The 12,387-nt window shown below is 48.0% G+C and overlaps 2 protein-coding genes across 3 annotated transcripts; one reads left to right on the top strand and one right to left on the bottom strand.

Moving 5' to 3' along the window:
* Window positions 1-2,631: 2,631 nt before the first annotated feature.
* On the top strand, window positions 2,632-5,137 carry CCDC107 (coiled-coil domain containing 107). Of its 2 annotated transcripts, none has more exons than XM_024560154.3 (6): window positions 2,632-2,790; window positions 2,880-3,031; window positions 4,374-4,434; window positions 4,525-4,615; window positions 4,698-4,810; window positions 4,890-5,137. In XM_024560154.3, the coding sequence occupies exons 1-6, from the start codon at window positions 2,685-2,687 to the stop codon at window positions 5,135-5,137; spliced, it is 771 nt and encodes a 256-aa protein (XP_024415922.1). In that variant the 5' UTR covers window positions 2,632-2,684. The 2 variants fall into 2 exon arrangements, with proteins under 2 accessions (XP_024415922.1, XP_024415921.1); XM_024560153.3 differs by having other exon boundaries at window positions 4,371-4,434.
* ARHGEF39 (Rho guanine nucleotide exchange factor 39) lies at window positions 4,704-9,131 on the bottom strand. Its single transcript, XM_024559981.4, is given in 10 exon segments — window positions 4,704-5,757; window positions 5,942-6,030; window positions 6,275-6,504; window positions 6,672-6,800; window positions 7,045-7,115; window positions 7,604-7,722; window positions 7,988-8,108; window positions 8,344-8,438; window positions 8,648-8,821; window positions 8,823-9,131. Coding segments are annotated over 10 exon segments (1,350 nt in total). The 5' UTR covers window positions 9,129-9,131; the 3' UTR covers window positions 4,704-5,741.
* Between the last annotated feature and the right edge of the window lie 3,256 nt (window positions 9,132-12,387).

Here is a 12,387-nt window from a genome sequence, read left to right as displayed (position 1 = left end):
AAGCTTTAAATTAGCACCTTTATATTACTTATCCTTTATAAAACATTGTGATCTACATGGAAATTGATCTGGAGAACTCCCAGTTAGTTAGACAATTGGCCCCTGACATCAACAGATTAATCCATGTGTGTTTGCATCCAGAATTAGCTCTTAACAGTTTGGAGTTTTCAAGTTCGCTTTGCACAATTTCTGTCTCCAACTCCTATGATAGTGCGTATTCCTGCATTTAACTCATAGGTTTGTAATAAACAATGATAGCACAATGATAGCAAAGTCAAAGACCTTGGACTTGAATTACTTTCCTTATGTCTTCCTAGGTGACCTCTCAGAGTTTTTATTTATATTGAACATTTCTGGAATTTATTGTGAAGTAGAATTTTATGAATCTTTGCCAGATATCCTTGTGGTCCAGGGAATGAATCTGAAACACAAGCACGTGCCCTGACCAAGAATCGAACCAGCACCCTTTTGCTTTACATGATGTCACCCAACCAACTGAGCCACACTGGTCAGGGCTTAACCCCCTGAATATCTGACCCTTACTGCTAGTTTCTTTTTTGGCCCTTATTACTTATTTCATTTTGTAATTATTACTGAAAATAATTTTGTCCCACAGGAGAATTTTTTTAATGATTCACTCAGTTGTCAAATACCCTAAGTATCCCTTGTCAACATTTAAAAAGTGGGAGATTTCCAATTTTAAAAAATTCCAGTATGTTGATTTTTTTGGAAAAAACAATAAGAATACCTGGCAATAGTGGGCCCAAATTTCCTGAAGGCAACATCAGCTGGGTGGGGGGCATTTATCATCTTATCCCCGGTTTGAACCACTTATTTCCATTGACCACATCGACTGACTTGGAGCCAAGGTTTGGACTACACTGCGCTACAAGCTAGGCTGCCTCTGGGCGGTCAGCTAGGGGCAACTCCCCTGGGTGCGGGTCTCTCCGTAGGGTTCCCCTTTCCTTTCTGGAAAGACAAGAAGATACACCGTATTTCATTCATTTCTTTAAAACACAAGTACTTCCTTCATTTAATACACATGTACCAATTGCTTGCTTATGTGCCAAGCTCCGGAGATACAAATGTGAGTGGGAAGTGGTTTCTTTCCTCAAAGAGCTCTTGGTCTTAATTAGGAAATCGACCCAGCATATCCTAAACAGTTATGAAAGACAGTGTGGAACAGAGGGAGACTACTGAAGTCTGCCTGGAGAAGTCTTGGAAGGCAAAAACGGGGAAGGCCTGGGTATGATGTGAGATGGATGATATAGAGGCAGAGAATTGTTGCAATCTCCACCTTGCCTCTTACCTGATTAACAACACAACTTTTCTGAATATGAGTTTCCTCATTAAAAAAAGCCTAAAAAATATAAATTAAATAAATAAATTTAAAAAGCTTAATTACATTTACCTGTTGGGTCGTTTTGAAAACATTTATTTCATTTGACAAGGGTTCATCGAGTGCTTGCCAGAACCAGGTGCTGTGCTAGGCTACAGGAATAAAATGGTAATGAATAAGGTATATGGTTTCCACTTCCATGGCATTTATGGTCTAGTGGCAATTAATTAACTAATTGACTTTTTAAAAAATATTTATTGATTTTAGAGAGAGAGAGAGGAAGGGAGAGAGGGAGAAACATTGATTTGTTGTTTCACTTATTTATGCATTCATTGGTTGATTCTTATATATGCCCTGATTGGGGATCAAACCTGCAACCTTGGTGTATTAGGATGATGCTCCAACCAACTGAGCACCCAGCCAGGGTGTTAATGAACTTATAATGAATTAAAAATGGATTTTTTCCAGCTTTATTGAGATATAATTGACATAATGGCGACTTGAAGAAAGTACAATAGCTGTATTAATGAATCAACTGGAAATTAACGATTCTGAAGGGAATGGAGGGAACACAAGAGCTCAGATCTGCAGATTGTGAAGACGTTAACTGTGCAAAGAAAGGGAAGGGCAGCGGAAATCACTAGCCTACGATCTATATACAAAGATAACACAAAGAGAATTAGGACATAACGTAAATTCAAGACTGTGATCTCCTACTCCATAAAAGGAGAGCCGCGCTGAGAATGAGCCCCGTGTGGTTGGTGCGCGGGCGCACTGCCTGTGTAACTATTAAGAGCTGACGGGCGACAACCCCTGCTACACTCCGCTCAGCTGCCCGGGCGGGAGGCTTCTTGGCGGATTTAGCAGTGTGAAGCAGGGAAGGTCAACGTGCGTGCGCACGTGGCACTCTCTGCTCGGGGTCCGGGGACTTTCCCCTAGGCGTAGGTAAGGAACTGGGTCCTCCGTTTGTAGCCTAGGAAACAGGCCTTCAGCACGGGCTGCACACACGGTGTAGTAATGGTGTTATTTATAAACCTATCAAAACACTTATCTTTTGGTTAGGGTGATAACGTTAATGGTTTGAGAAATAAAAGTTACTTCCTGGCAAATCTCCTAATGCTTCTGGAGGTATTCCAGCTCATATAGAATACTTTAACAGATAAGAAATAAACTAATTTCGGAAAGCTGGGCCAATGGCCCTATGCAAATAATACATGGCCCGCCCACAGCTGAGATGGGCGTATTTTTCTGGGGACGGCCAATGAGAAATCGGCGCGCGTGCGCAGGCGCACTGGGACGCTCAGCCAACTCCGGCGGCCCCGGGACCTTCAGTCTGTCGCCTGCGATGGCGAGTGCAGTCGCACTCGTCTCTGTACTGGGACTGCTACTTGTGTCTGCGCTGCCCGCGGTCGTCGGAGACCGCTCCAGCCCTGACCTCCGGGCATACCCAGGTACCAATGAGGGCTGCTGGAGGGAGGCTGGGAATGCCCACGAATCCCAGGTCCCAGCTCAATTGACCCTCCTCTGCCCTCCTCCGCAGGGGACGCTTCCCAGATCGGCCCTAGGGCGACGGAACCCCGGCGGCGGCCACCGCCCAAGGCCCAACACGAGCGGGCGCAGGCCAGGGCGTTGCCTTTGGGGGCGCTGTACACCGCGGCTGTCGTGGCTTTTGTGCTGTACAAGTGTTTGCAGGTACGGGAAGACAAGGGGTGTGGATGCCCCGGGCCTAAATTTCCCATGGGGGCATTATGGTACCGAGAACAGGAGACATCTTCCGGTCAGTCTATAAAGTGAACAGTAATTCCTTGACTTTCCTACATGATGGGGTTATTTTGAGCTTCTAGCGAGGTAATGGATGTGAAGGGTATGGGCCAGCCAGTGTCCATAAGTATAAAAGTGGGGTGCCTGGTGAGATTCCGACCTTGGTACAAGAGGTTGATTACTGTAGACAAGGTACCAAGCAGGCTCATGTTCTTGGGAAGGAGGCCCTTCCCAAATGCCTCCTGTGTGTGATTGTGATTCCGTCAGGTGAAAATCCAGTAGTTTTCCGTGCTTCAAATTATCCTTGTCCTCTTACTGGCTTGGAGACTGAAGTGATGGGGAACCTTGTTGCTGCAGATTTCCCAAATGAACTGACAGTACATTTTGGTGGATTGAAACTGTTGAAACGGAAAGTGGTACCTACCAGGGCTGTATCTTCAGCCCTGGCCCTGTCACTCAATTGCGTTGAGAAAGAGGGCTGAATGAATCTGGAGATGATGTAAAACTGGGGTAGCTGAGCATGATCCCCAGTAGACCTGACAAGGTAGGATAAAGGACTGAATTTAATGAAATTTAACTGGGAGAGAAATTCTATTCTTGGACCCAAGTAACAGCCTGAAAGAAACATAGTAACAGCAGTTTATTAGTTTATTTGGCTAGTAAAGTCCATTTGTGTGATGTGACGACTCATTTCCCAAATAAACGCTGGGGACAAAGTATTGTGCTTTATCTCTGGTCAGATCACTCCTGGAGAATTTTATTCTCTTCAGGGAACTGCTTTAAGAGCACAAACTCAGTAAAGCAACCAGAGAAAACTGTCAAAAGAACACTGACTGAAAAAGATGGATATTAAATGAGAGAAGACGTGGGGAAGGGGTGGGGAGCAGAATGACCATTGTTTTCAATTTTCTGAGGGGCTGTCATGTTGAAAAGACATGATTTTTGAAAGGCTCTAATCAGCACAATGTAAAGATACATGAAGGACAGAATATGATTGGCTTTGTATATAAACACACAACCAGAGCTTTATCGAACTGGAGGGAGCTGCTCTTTTCCTGGAGGTGTTGCAGTAGACTGACCACACGTGAGGGCGACTGACAGGTTGCTTCATGTTCTGGGTGAGGAGCTGGATTAGATGTGATTGTGATTCCGTCAGGTGAAAATCCAGTAGTTTTCCATGCTTCAAATTATCCTTCTCCTCTTACTGGCTTGGAGACTGAAGTGATGGGGAACCTTGTTGCTGCAGTATGGCTCTTTCCTTCTTCTACAGCAGGGGGAAGATAAGGCTGCTGTTCTCCAAGAGGAGGCAGGCAAGAAGGAATCACTGCAGTCAGGTGGGTTCTGCGGAAGTCTGTGCTTGATGGGGAACTAGGGGGCAGCAGAAGGTAGATAACCATTGCTCTCCTTTTCTCCCTTACCTCCAGAGCAACAGCTGGTCCAGCTGATACAACAGCTGGCCCAGACAGAGCAACACCTGGACAATCTGATGGCCCAGCTGGACCCCCTTTTTGAGAGGTGAGGAGAGCAACGTGTGGCAGGTGTGAAGTGGGGACACAGATAGGTAGATTGGGCAGCCTCTGAGTGGACATCTTTGCAGTGTGACTATCCTGGCTGGAGCACAGCAGGAGCTTCTGAATATGAAGTTACACACCATCCACCAGCTGCTACAAAAGAACAAGCCAAACAAGGGTGTGGAGGATCCAGAACCAGGTAACAGGCTGGGGGTGAGTCGGGTGGCGGTAGAGACAAAGTCTCTGAAACTGGAGCGTGACCGATCTTCCCCTCACAGAGGCCAGCATACCCTTTCCTGAGGACTTATGTGTGAAGGAGGAAGAGGAGGAGGCTGCTGATAGTCAGGCCTGGGAAGAGCACGTAAACTGGGGCACAGAGACAAGGAACTTGGCTACTCCTTGGAGAGTGGAGCAGGGGCTGAGGAGAAGATGCAGCAAGGCTGCAGCAAGGGGCCCCAGTCACAGCCCCCTCTGGGAAGGAGGGGCAGCAGCTGAAGGTTCAGTAAAACAAAGTCTTTTCTTGTGATTGGATGCTCCTGTGTGCTTTTTCCGTTCCAGCTGGTCACACACACACACCCATACTAGGTGCCTAAGAACAACTGGCCCTTCTAGAAAAGCTTCCCTTATTAGGACAAAAAGAGGCCGCCTTCCAGTGCGAGAGCTAAGAAGATAGAGGGAGCTCCAGTCCTTCTCCTTGTATTCATGAGGCCCTGTCATGCCAGCCTTCAGGGCACAAAAGTCACTTTTCTCATATCACATAACTGAGAAAGGCCTTCCCAGAAAAAACAAACTACAACAACCAAAAAGCTTTACTTAAATCCAGTAGGAAAATAAAACTATAAAAATAGCCACATTTGCAAAGCCAAAACCTTGATAGATGACCAGCCGTAGACAGAACACCAAACTTATCAGCCCCCAGTCCCCTCATCTGTGCTGGAGGGGCTGGTGTGGCGGAGGTTCAGTTCGGTCAGACTTGGTTTCTTGATTCTTAAGATCTGGTCAAATAACTCAGTTCTAGGCAAACCCAAAATGACCTTTCTCAAACCATGAAGGGTTCTGTGTTTAGTTTTGTACTCCTGACCCTGACCTATCCCAGAAGTATCCTGGGTTCTGGAATTTGTAAGATTCTTCTAGTTCTTCTGGCTGCTGTGGAGAGAAGACAGTTCAGGCATTGGGATGAGCACTCTATTCAGACAAAATCACCCACGGGGGGAAGGGGGAAGAAGAGGATGTCCCAGACAGATGTAGGACATGACATAGGATCAGAACTGCTCATCTCCAGTTCCTGGACCTCATCACAACACTCTTACCAAGGAAAGACACAGCTTACCTGATGGCCAGAGTCAGACTGTGGTACCAGTGCACCAGCTCCTCCTGGTCGGTGGACATAAGCAGTAGCTTCTCGTGGGGAAAGGACAGCTAGGAAGAGACTACCTCTCAGTGCATGGCTCAGAAAGATCCAGGCTAAAGCTGAAGGCCTGGCTGCTCCCACGCGGGTAATTTAGGACTGAGGTAAGAACTAGGTATGAACCCTAAAACCCAGTTATCCTCTCTCAATGTAGATGGCTCATTTCCTATGAAAGGGACCCAGGCCAAAGAGATAAAAGGGTGCGTAGGTATCTGAGGCCTCTCCTACCTTACCTAGGACTCCCTTCTTACTTACATTGAGCAGTCCACCACAAGGGCCTCCCGAGTGGCCAAAGACCTTGTGGAGTTGACACTGGGCCATGGGGTAGAGGGCCCGGCAAATGAAGGTGCCACGCTGCAGCAGGTGCAATGCGGGTCGAGGCTTGGCCATGAGAAGCACATCAGAGAAGAGGAAGAACATTCGGGGCCGAGGTTTCCCACTGGGAGGCACCACTAACAGCCAGCCCTGGCGTAGGAACCAGCGACCTGAGGGATGGGAGAGCTGTTATTCTGATGTAGCTCCAGGACCATGCTCCACGGGAGTAGAAGGAAAGGGAGGCTGAGCAAACAAGGGGTATGTGCTGGTAACACTGAGGAAGTGGGGTGAGTAAGAAAAGGGAAGATGAGGGCTGAGGGGCAAGTACACAGACTACCTGAGGTAAGCCCCTTTGCCTGGCGTCCACTGAGAAGAGCCTGGACACGCCGGAGGTGCTGGTCATTCTTCTGTTTCTGACCGATGGTGTGGACTCTCTGGGCGGTCTCACTTATCAGCCGAGCAGCCCCTGGAGTGACATCCCCAACCCCATTTCCAGCACACCTCTGACTCTGGGGACTGGTAGTGGTGAAAGACAGGCTATACCCATGGGGGCTGGGACCCAACTTCTTGAAGAGTAGGCGGAAAAATAGGAACATCGTGTACGTGTTGAAGGAAGATAGGGCCATAGCAGACACGGCTGGAGACCACAACCAGAGAGGGATATAAGAAAGGCAGCCTTCTGCCCAAATTCTGGCAGAGCAAGAACATACGTGTGAGCTGTTGGTGGTCGGAGCTGTTGGGACTTGTGTTCTCAGCCAAAGCAACAACAAGATTTTCATACCTAGAAGTAGACAGCTGGAAGTCTATGAGGGGAAGTAGAGCTGGGCAAAATTCCCTGTGCCTGACACACACATAACCCCCTACGTATAGTTGCATTGCAAAGCCAGGGAAGATCTGCTTCTGGCTATTATATCCCCTCTTTCAAAACCTGGGCTCACACCACATGGCCCTTTCCCATCCTACACTGATGAGTCAAGGGCAGACTCCAGAAATTCTAAGGTAGGACAGCCTCTCTTCTCAGCAAAGTCTTCCAAACACCCTGTCACTAGCCCTATTACAGGCCCCCTCACTTCAGTGTAGAGGTCTACTACAGTCCCAGCGAAGGGCCTGAGGCTGCAGACTCCAGGCACTCCAGTGGGTTCACACTTACACTTGCAAAAAGAATTGAGGGAGCAATTTGTCCCAGGAGAGAGGCATTGGGGCAAGGCAGCAGTCAGTCGGACAGATTCAGGAAAGAGAAGTTGGCCAAGTTAGGGTGAGTTCACTCACTGCTGGAGCCTCTGCAGAGGCAGAGGGAGCAGGTCCTGGAGCCGAAGGCCCCCAAACTCAGGGCGGCCTTCCTGAAGCCTCACGAACCTCCGGAAACGTTTGCTTTTCCTTAGTTGTTCCTGGAGTGAGGAGGAAAGTGTTGGCAGCAGAGAAGCCACTCCTTACATTGTATTCACCTGTGTACACATGCCCAGCCCTCAGTAAGCTGTGTGCTACTAAGCCAACCCCTATCTCCCTCCCTACAGGGACTCAGCACAGAACCGGACACCCAAGGGCTCTATAAATGCAGGATCAGGAGGAATGAAGTTTAGGTCTCCAGATGAAGAGCAAATGTATAGGGCAAGAGAGGAAGAAGGGAGGGACTTGAGGTCATCTTCAGGTTACCTGCAGGGTTGTCCGGGACTTTTCTGCATTGGCAGCAAATTGGGTGTACAGCTCCAGGTGCAGACAGAGGCCCTCCAGCCCCTGTCCCCAGTGCCCTCCTTCCAGGTAAGGAAGCAGCTCTCTGCGTGGGTGAGGACAATAAAAGAGCTACCGAAGAACTGCTCACGCACCACATTTAATTCTTATAACCCTGCCCTAGAGATAGTGCTGTTATCCCATTTTACAGATGGAGAAGTGGTCACGGGGCCAAGGCCACAGGTGAGGTCTTTGGCAGGCTCGGAATATGAACCTGGGTCTCTCCAACTGCAAAGCCAGAACATTCCCTCATTCCCTCTTCTCAAGCTCCTTCCACTCACTGGCTGGCGCTGTAAATGAGCTCCCAGGGCCCAAACAGGGCCTGGCGCTCTGGAGGTCGCAGGGTGCCCTTGGCTCTCAGAATCCTCACGAAGTACTACGGAAGGAGAGAACACCGTTATCTAGTCTGCAGGAAGATGCAAAGGCCAAGGCGTAGCTGAAATCTGTAGTCTCCCCAGCCCCTAAATGCAGGCGGACAGAGCAAGACCACCCCCTCCGATTCCGGACTCGGGATCACCGACCTCGCAGAGACCCGCCCAAACCCTGGGGTCCTCGCCCCAAACGAGAGAGAGTGCGGGACCGCACCGTGGCCACCAGCCCCAGCTGTTCCTGGTAGCGCCGCTCGGTCTCTAGCAGCTCCCGGGCGGTGCAGGCGCGTTTCCGCTCCCAACGGGCACGCTGCTCTTGCACCGGGCACCGAGTCCTGAGGACCGGGCTCTCCATGCCTAGCTGACCCGTAGATGTTTCCGGACACAGCCCGCCGGAGATTCAAATCCTAACAGCTCGGGGGCGGAGCAGCGTGGAAGAGCACGCCTCCTGGCGCCGGGAGGCTGAGTGCAGGACGGAGCATGCGCGGTAGCCTGCGAAACCTCGTCTGGTCACCGCCGCCGCCACCGCCTCGTCCCACCACCAGGGTAGCGCTGTAGGTGCGTGACGCCCGCTGGTGTAGGGCCGGGTGGGGCAAGTGGGTGGCCCACTTCTGAGTGGCATTAAGTTGGGGCAGCAGCCTGGACTTTGAGTCAGGGGACTTGAGGGTGCACACACTGGCAGGGCCGCCGTGCCCCATCTGTAGAAGTGGGAACGAGGCAATACTTGCAGTACTTAACGTACACAAGGGCCCATGCCAGACGCTGCAGTTCAGTCATTCCCAATGCTTCTTTAAAACTAGGAACACTTCATGGGTCACAGCTTTGAAATATTTCGCCCTTCTCTCTTCCCCCACCCCGCCCCGCCCAGACAAAAGTTTATAGGTTTTATTTTTTTAATTTTAATTTTTTATTGTTATTCAATTACAGTTGTGTGCCTTTTCTCCCCATCCCTCCACCATACCCCAGTTTATAGGTTTTAAGTTACTCATTTTCTTGTTCCAAAATCTGACAGCCAATTAGCTTCTGGTCAGCAGGTGTCAATAACTAACAAGGTAGTTCAGAATTGCTTAATTATGGCCAAAGGCAAAAGCATGGAGTTCATCAGCCTGTGCTGTCTAATCAAAGATAATATGCACCAGATTTTCCTTATTTAGTTCTTTTGAAAAATTGGCAGTAGCCCTGGAGCGTAAATTGGCAGTGCCGTTTTGTCAGTGTGTATCAGAAGCCTTTAAATGTGCCTACTGTTATGACCTAGCAATTCCACTTCTAGGAATGCATCCTAAAGAAACAGATACGTGGACAAAAATATATGGACTAGGATGTGCGGCACAACACTGTAACAACAGAAAACTGGAAACGACCTAAATGTCCAAAGATAGTACGTTGGCTAGGAAAATTGGGGTACAGCCATTTGAAAGAATAATATGAAAGTGTAAAAATGATGTTAAAAAGCCATCCATATGGCAAAAGGTCCATAGTGTATTGCCAGGAGAAAAAAGCAGACTACACATCTGTTTGCAAACTATGATCCCATTTATGTGTAATGTACATAACTGCAAGGATAAAGTAAACATGTAATGGTGGCTTTATCTCTGAGTGATGAGACTGGGGATAATGCATTTGACAAATATTTTTTAAGCAGCCACCCAGCGCCAGGTACTGGATCATTGAGGTTAAAGAGGTGAATGGCCAGAAAGGGTGATTTTTAAAATTCCTTTATACTTTCCTGCCTTTCCCAAATGTTCTGCTTGAGCACGCATGAATTACTTTGTAATTAGAAAAAAATACTATTAAAAACTGAAGTGTTAAATAGACTTTAGACCCCATTTCTACCACTCTAAACTCCTAGGAATCTGGGCCTCATGCCAAGAACCACGGTACTGTCAGGGGTCGAGGTCCCCTCTAGCTCTCTGACAGTCTAAGAATCCTGAGAAAGAAGAAGTGCTGTACTTCTCAGGGAGAAACAACTTGAAGGGCTTGGTGGAGAAAAGAGTTTGGGTCAGATTGTACCTTGGACTCAGGTCTCAAGGAAACTGGTGATACAACAGTTGGAAGACTGGTAACAATCTCAAGAGCATGTGGGACAGTTTGCACTAAGACCTCAAGCGAGGAGGAGGAGGGCAGATAACCCCATGGTAATTGATATCACCTTGATCCCAGATGATGAGAACGGAGCACAGCACCTGGGGTGCGGTGGCGATGGGTGAGTTTGGGTGTGTTGCCAGCATGTGAGTGTGCTTTATAGAGCCTACTGTGAGCTCAGACGGAGGATCATCCAACTGTGGAAGAAGAAGAGGGAAAAGCTGAAAAGACACACCAAGGATAATTGGGGACAACTGATTCCCTGGGACCAACTCGCTCACAGAGCAAGTCAGGCACATCCCGCAGTCTACCTGGACTGTGCTCTCTACTCCCAACTCTACCTCCAAAGCCAAAGGAGGGAAGGGCCAGTGGGAGAGGGTCAGAAAGCAGTCAACCTCTCTGTCCTTTAATTACCCTCAACCTCTGTTCTCAACTCACTGAATACTGGAGAAGCTTTGAACAATTATCAGTTATTCCACAAAAATGAAATGCCTCTCACAGGCCACGTCCTGTGCTAGGCATGGAAATGAAATATGGCCTCTGCTGTTGTGGATGCTTATAGTCCAGCATGGCAGATATGGTAATGAGTCACCATAAAGTGAGCTAAACATTACAAGGGATGTATGGGCAGGAATGACCCTACCCCACCTGGAAGTCAGGGAAGGCTTCTCAGAGGAAGTGACAATGTGAACTGATACCTGAAGGATGAGCAGAACCTGGTGGGGCAGGGTTGGCTGTAAGGGAGAGGTGAAAAAGAGAGCATGACAAAGCTTAGAGATACAGACACACGGTGCATTGGAAGAACTGCAAGAAGTTCAGTAAGACTAGAGCATAGGTTGCCGAGGATAGAGTGATGAGAAAGGAAACTGGTGAGACAGAGGCCAAGCCACGGAGGACATTTATATCAGTAAGACTATGTCACAAGTAATAGTAAATTCAAAGTGGCTAAACAATTAGATATTTCATTGGCTTATGCAACTGAAAAGTCCAGATGCAGGACGCCCCTAGGGTTAGTTTAGTCTAGCAACTCAATAATACCACCAGGGATGTGGGGATGTTCATCAGGCAAGTGGTTATGGATCTGACATGGAGAAGAGAGTCCAACCCGGGGTTACTTGGCTGTTACGGAAGTGGATAAAACTGCTACAGAGACTATGAAGAGGGATACAGGCAGAAAGCATTGAGAATTGCCAACACAAACACACTCATCCTCTGCGTCTACTTCATTTCTAAAATGGCTAATGCCTGGCTTGTGTGGCTCGGTGGACTGAGCACCAGCCTACGAACCAAAAGGTCATTGGTTCGATTCCAGTTGGAGCACATGCCTAGGTTGTGGGCCAGGCCCCCTGTTTGGGGGCATGTGAGAGGCAGCCACTTGATGTTTCTCTCACACATGGATGTTTCTCTACCACTCTTTCTTTCTCCCTCCCCATCTCTGTGAAAATAAATCAAAACAAAATCTTAAAAAAAAAAAAACAGCCCCGGCCAGGTGGCACAGTTGGTGAGAGCATCGTCCTGATACACCAACACTGCAGGGCACACACAAGAATCAAGCAATGAATGATTGCATTAATGGGTGGAACAACAAGTCGATGTCTCTCTTTCTCTTGTCAATAAATAAAAATGTTTACAAATAAATAAAACTAAAAATAATTTAAAATGGCTAAGGTGGCCCCCATAAAGACATGTCCATATCCTAACTCCTACAACCTGTGAATGTGAACTTATTTGGAAAAGAGTCCTTGCAGATATAATTCAGCTAAAAATCTTGAAATAAGATTATTCTGGGTTATCCTGGTGAGCCCTAAATCCACTGACATGTTTCTAAATGAGACACCCTGATGCAAACTCTGGCCAGAGGTGTCCACGGTGTTG

Source organism: Desmodus rotundus, chromosome 1 (assembly GCF_022682495.2).
Source record: "Desmodus rotundus isolate HL8 chromosome 1, HLdesRot8A.1, whole genome shotgun sequence".
NCBI lineage: Eukaryota > Metazoa > Chordata > Mammalia > Chiroptera > Phyllostomidae > Desmodus > Desmodus rotundus.
The sequence above is the reverse complement of the archived record's forward strand: the minus strand, read 5'-3'. Positions and strand labels throughout refer to the sequence as shown.

What these genes read in the sequence shown, in the direction of transcription:
- CCDC107 (XM_024560153.3), top strand. Translation starts at nt 2,685, where the DNA reads ATGGCGAGTGCAGTCGCACTCGTCTCTGTACTGGGACTGCTACTTGTG. An exon ending in GAAGGAATCACTGCAGTCAG is followed by an intron (nt 4,435 to 4,524) that starts GTGGGTTCTGCG and finishes CCTTACCTCCAG; the next exon opens with AGCAACAGCTGGTCCAGCTG. An exon ending in CTGGACCCCCTTTTTGAGAG is followed by an intron (nt 4,616 to 4,697) that starts GTGAGGAGAGCA and finishes ACATCTTTGCAG; the next exon opens with TGTGACTATCCTGGCTGGAG.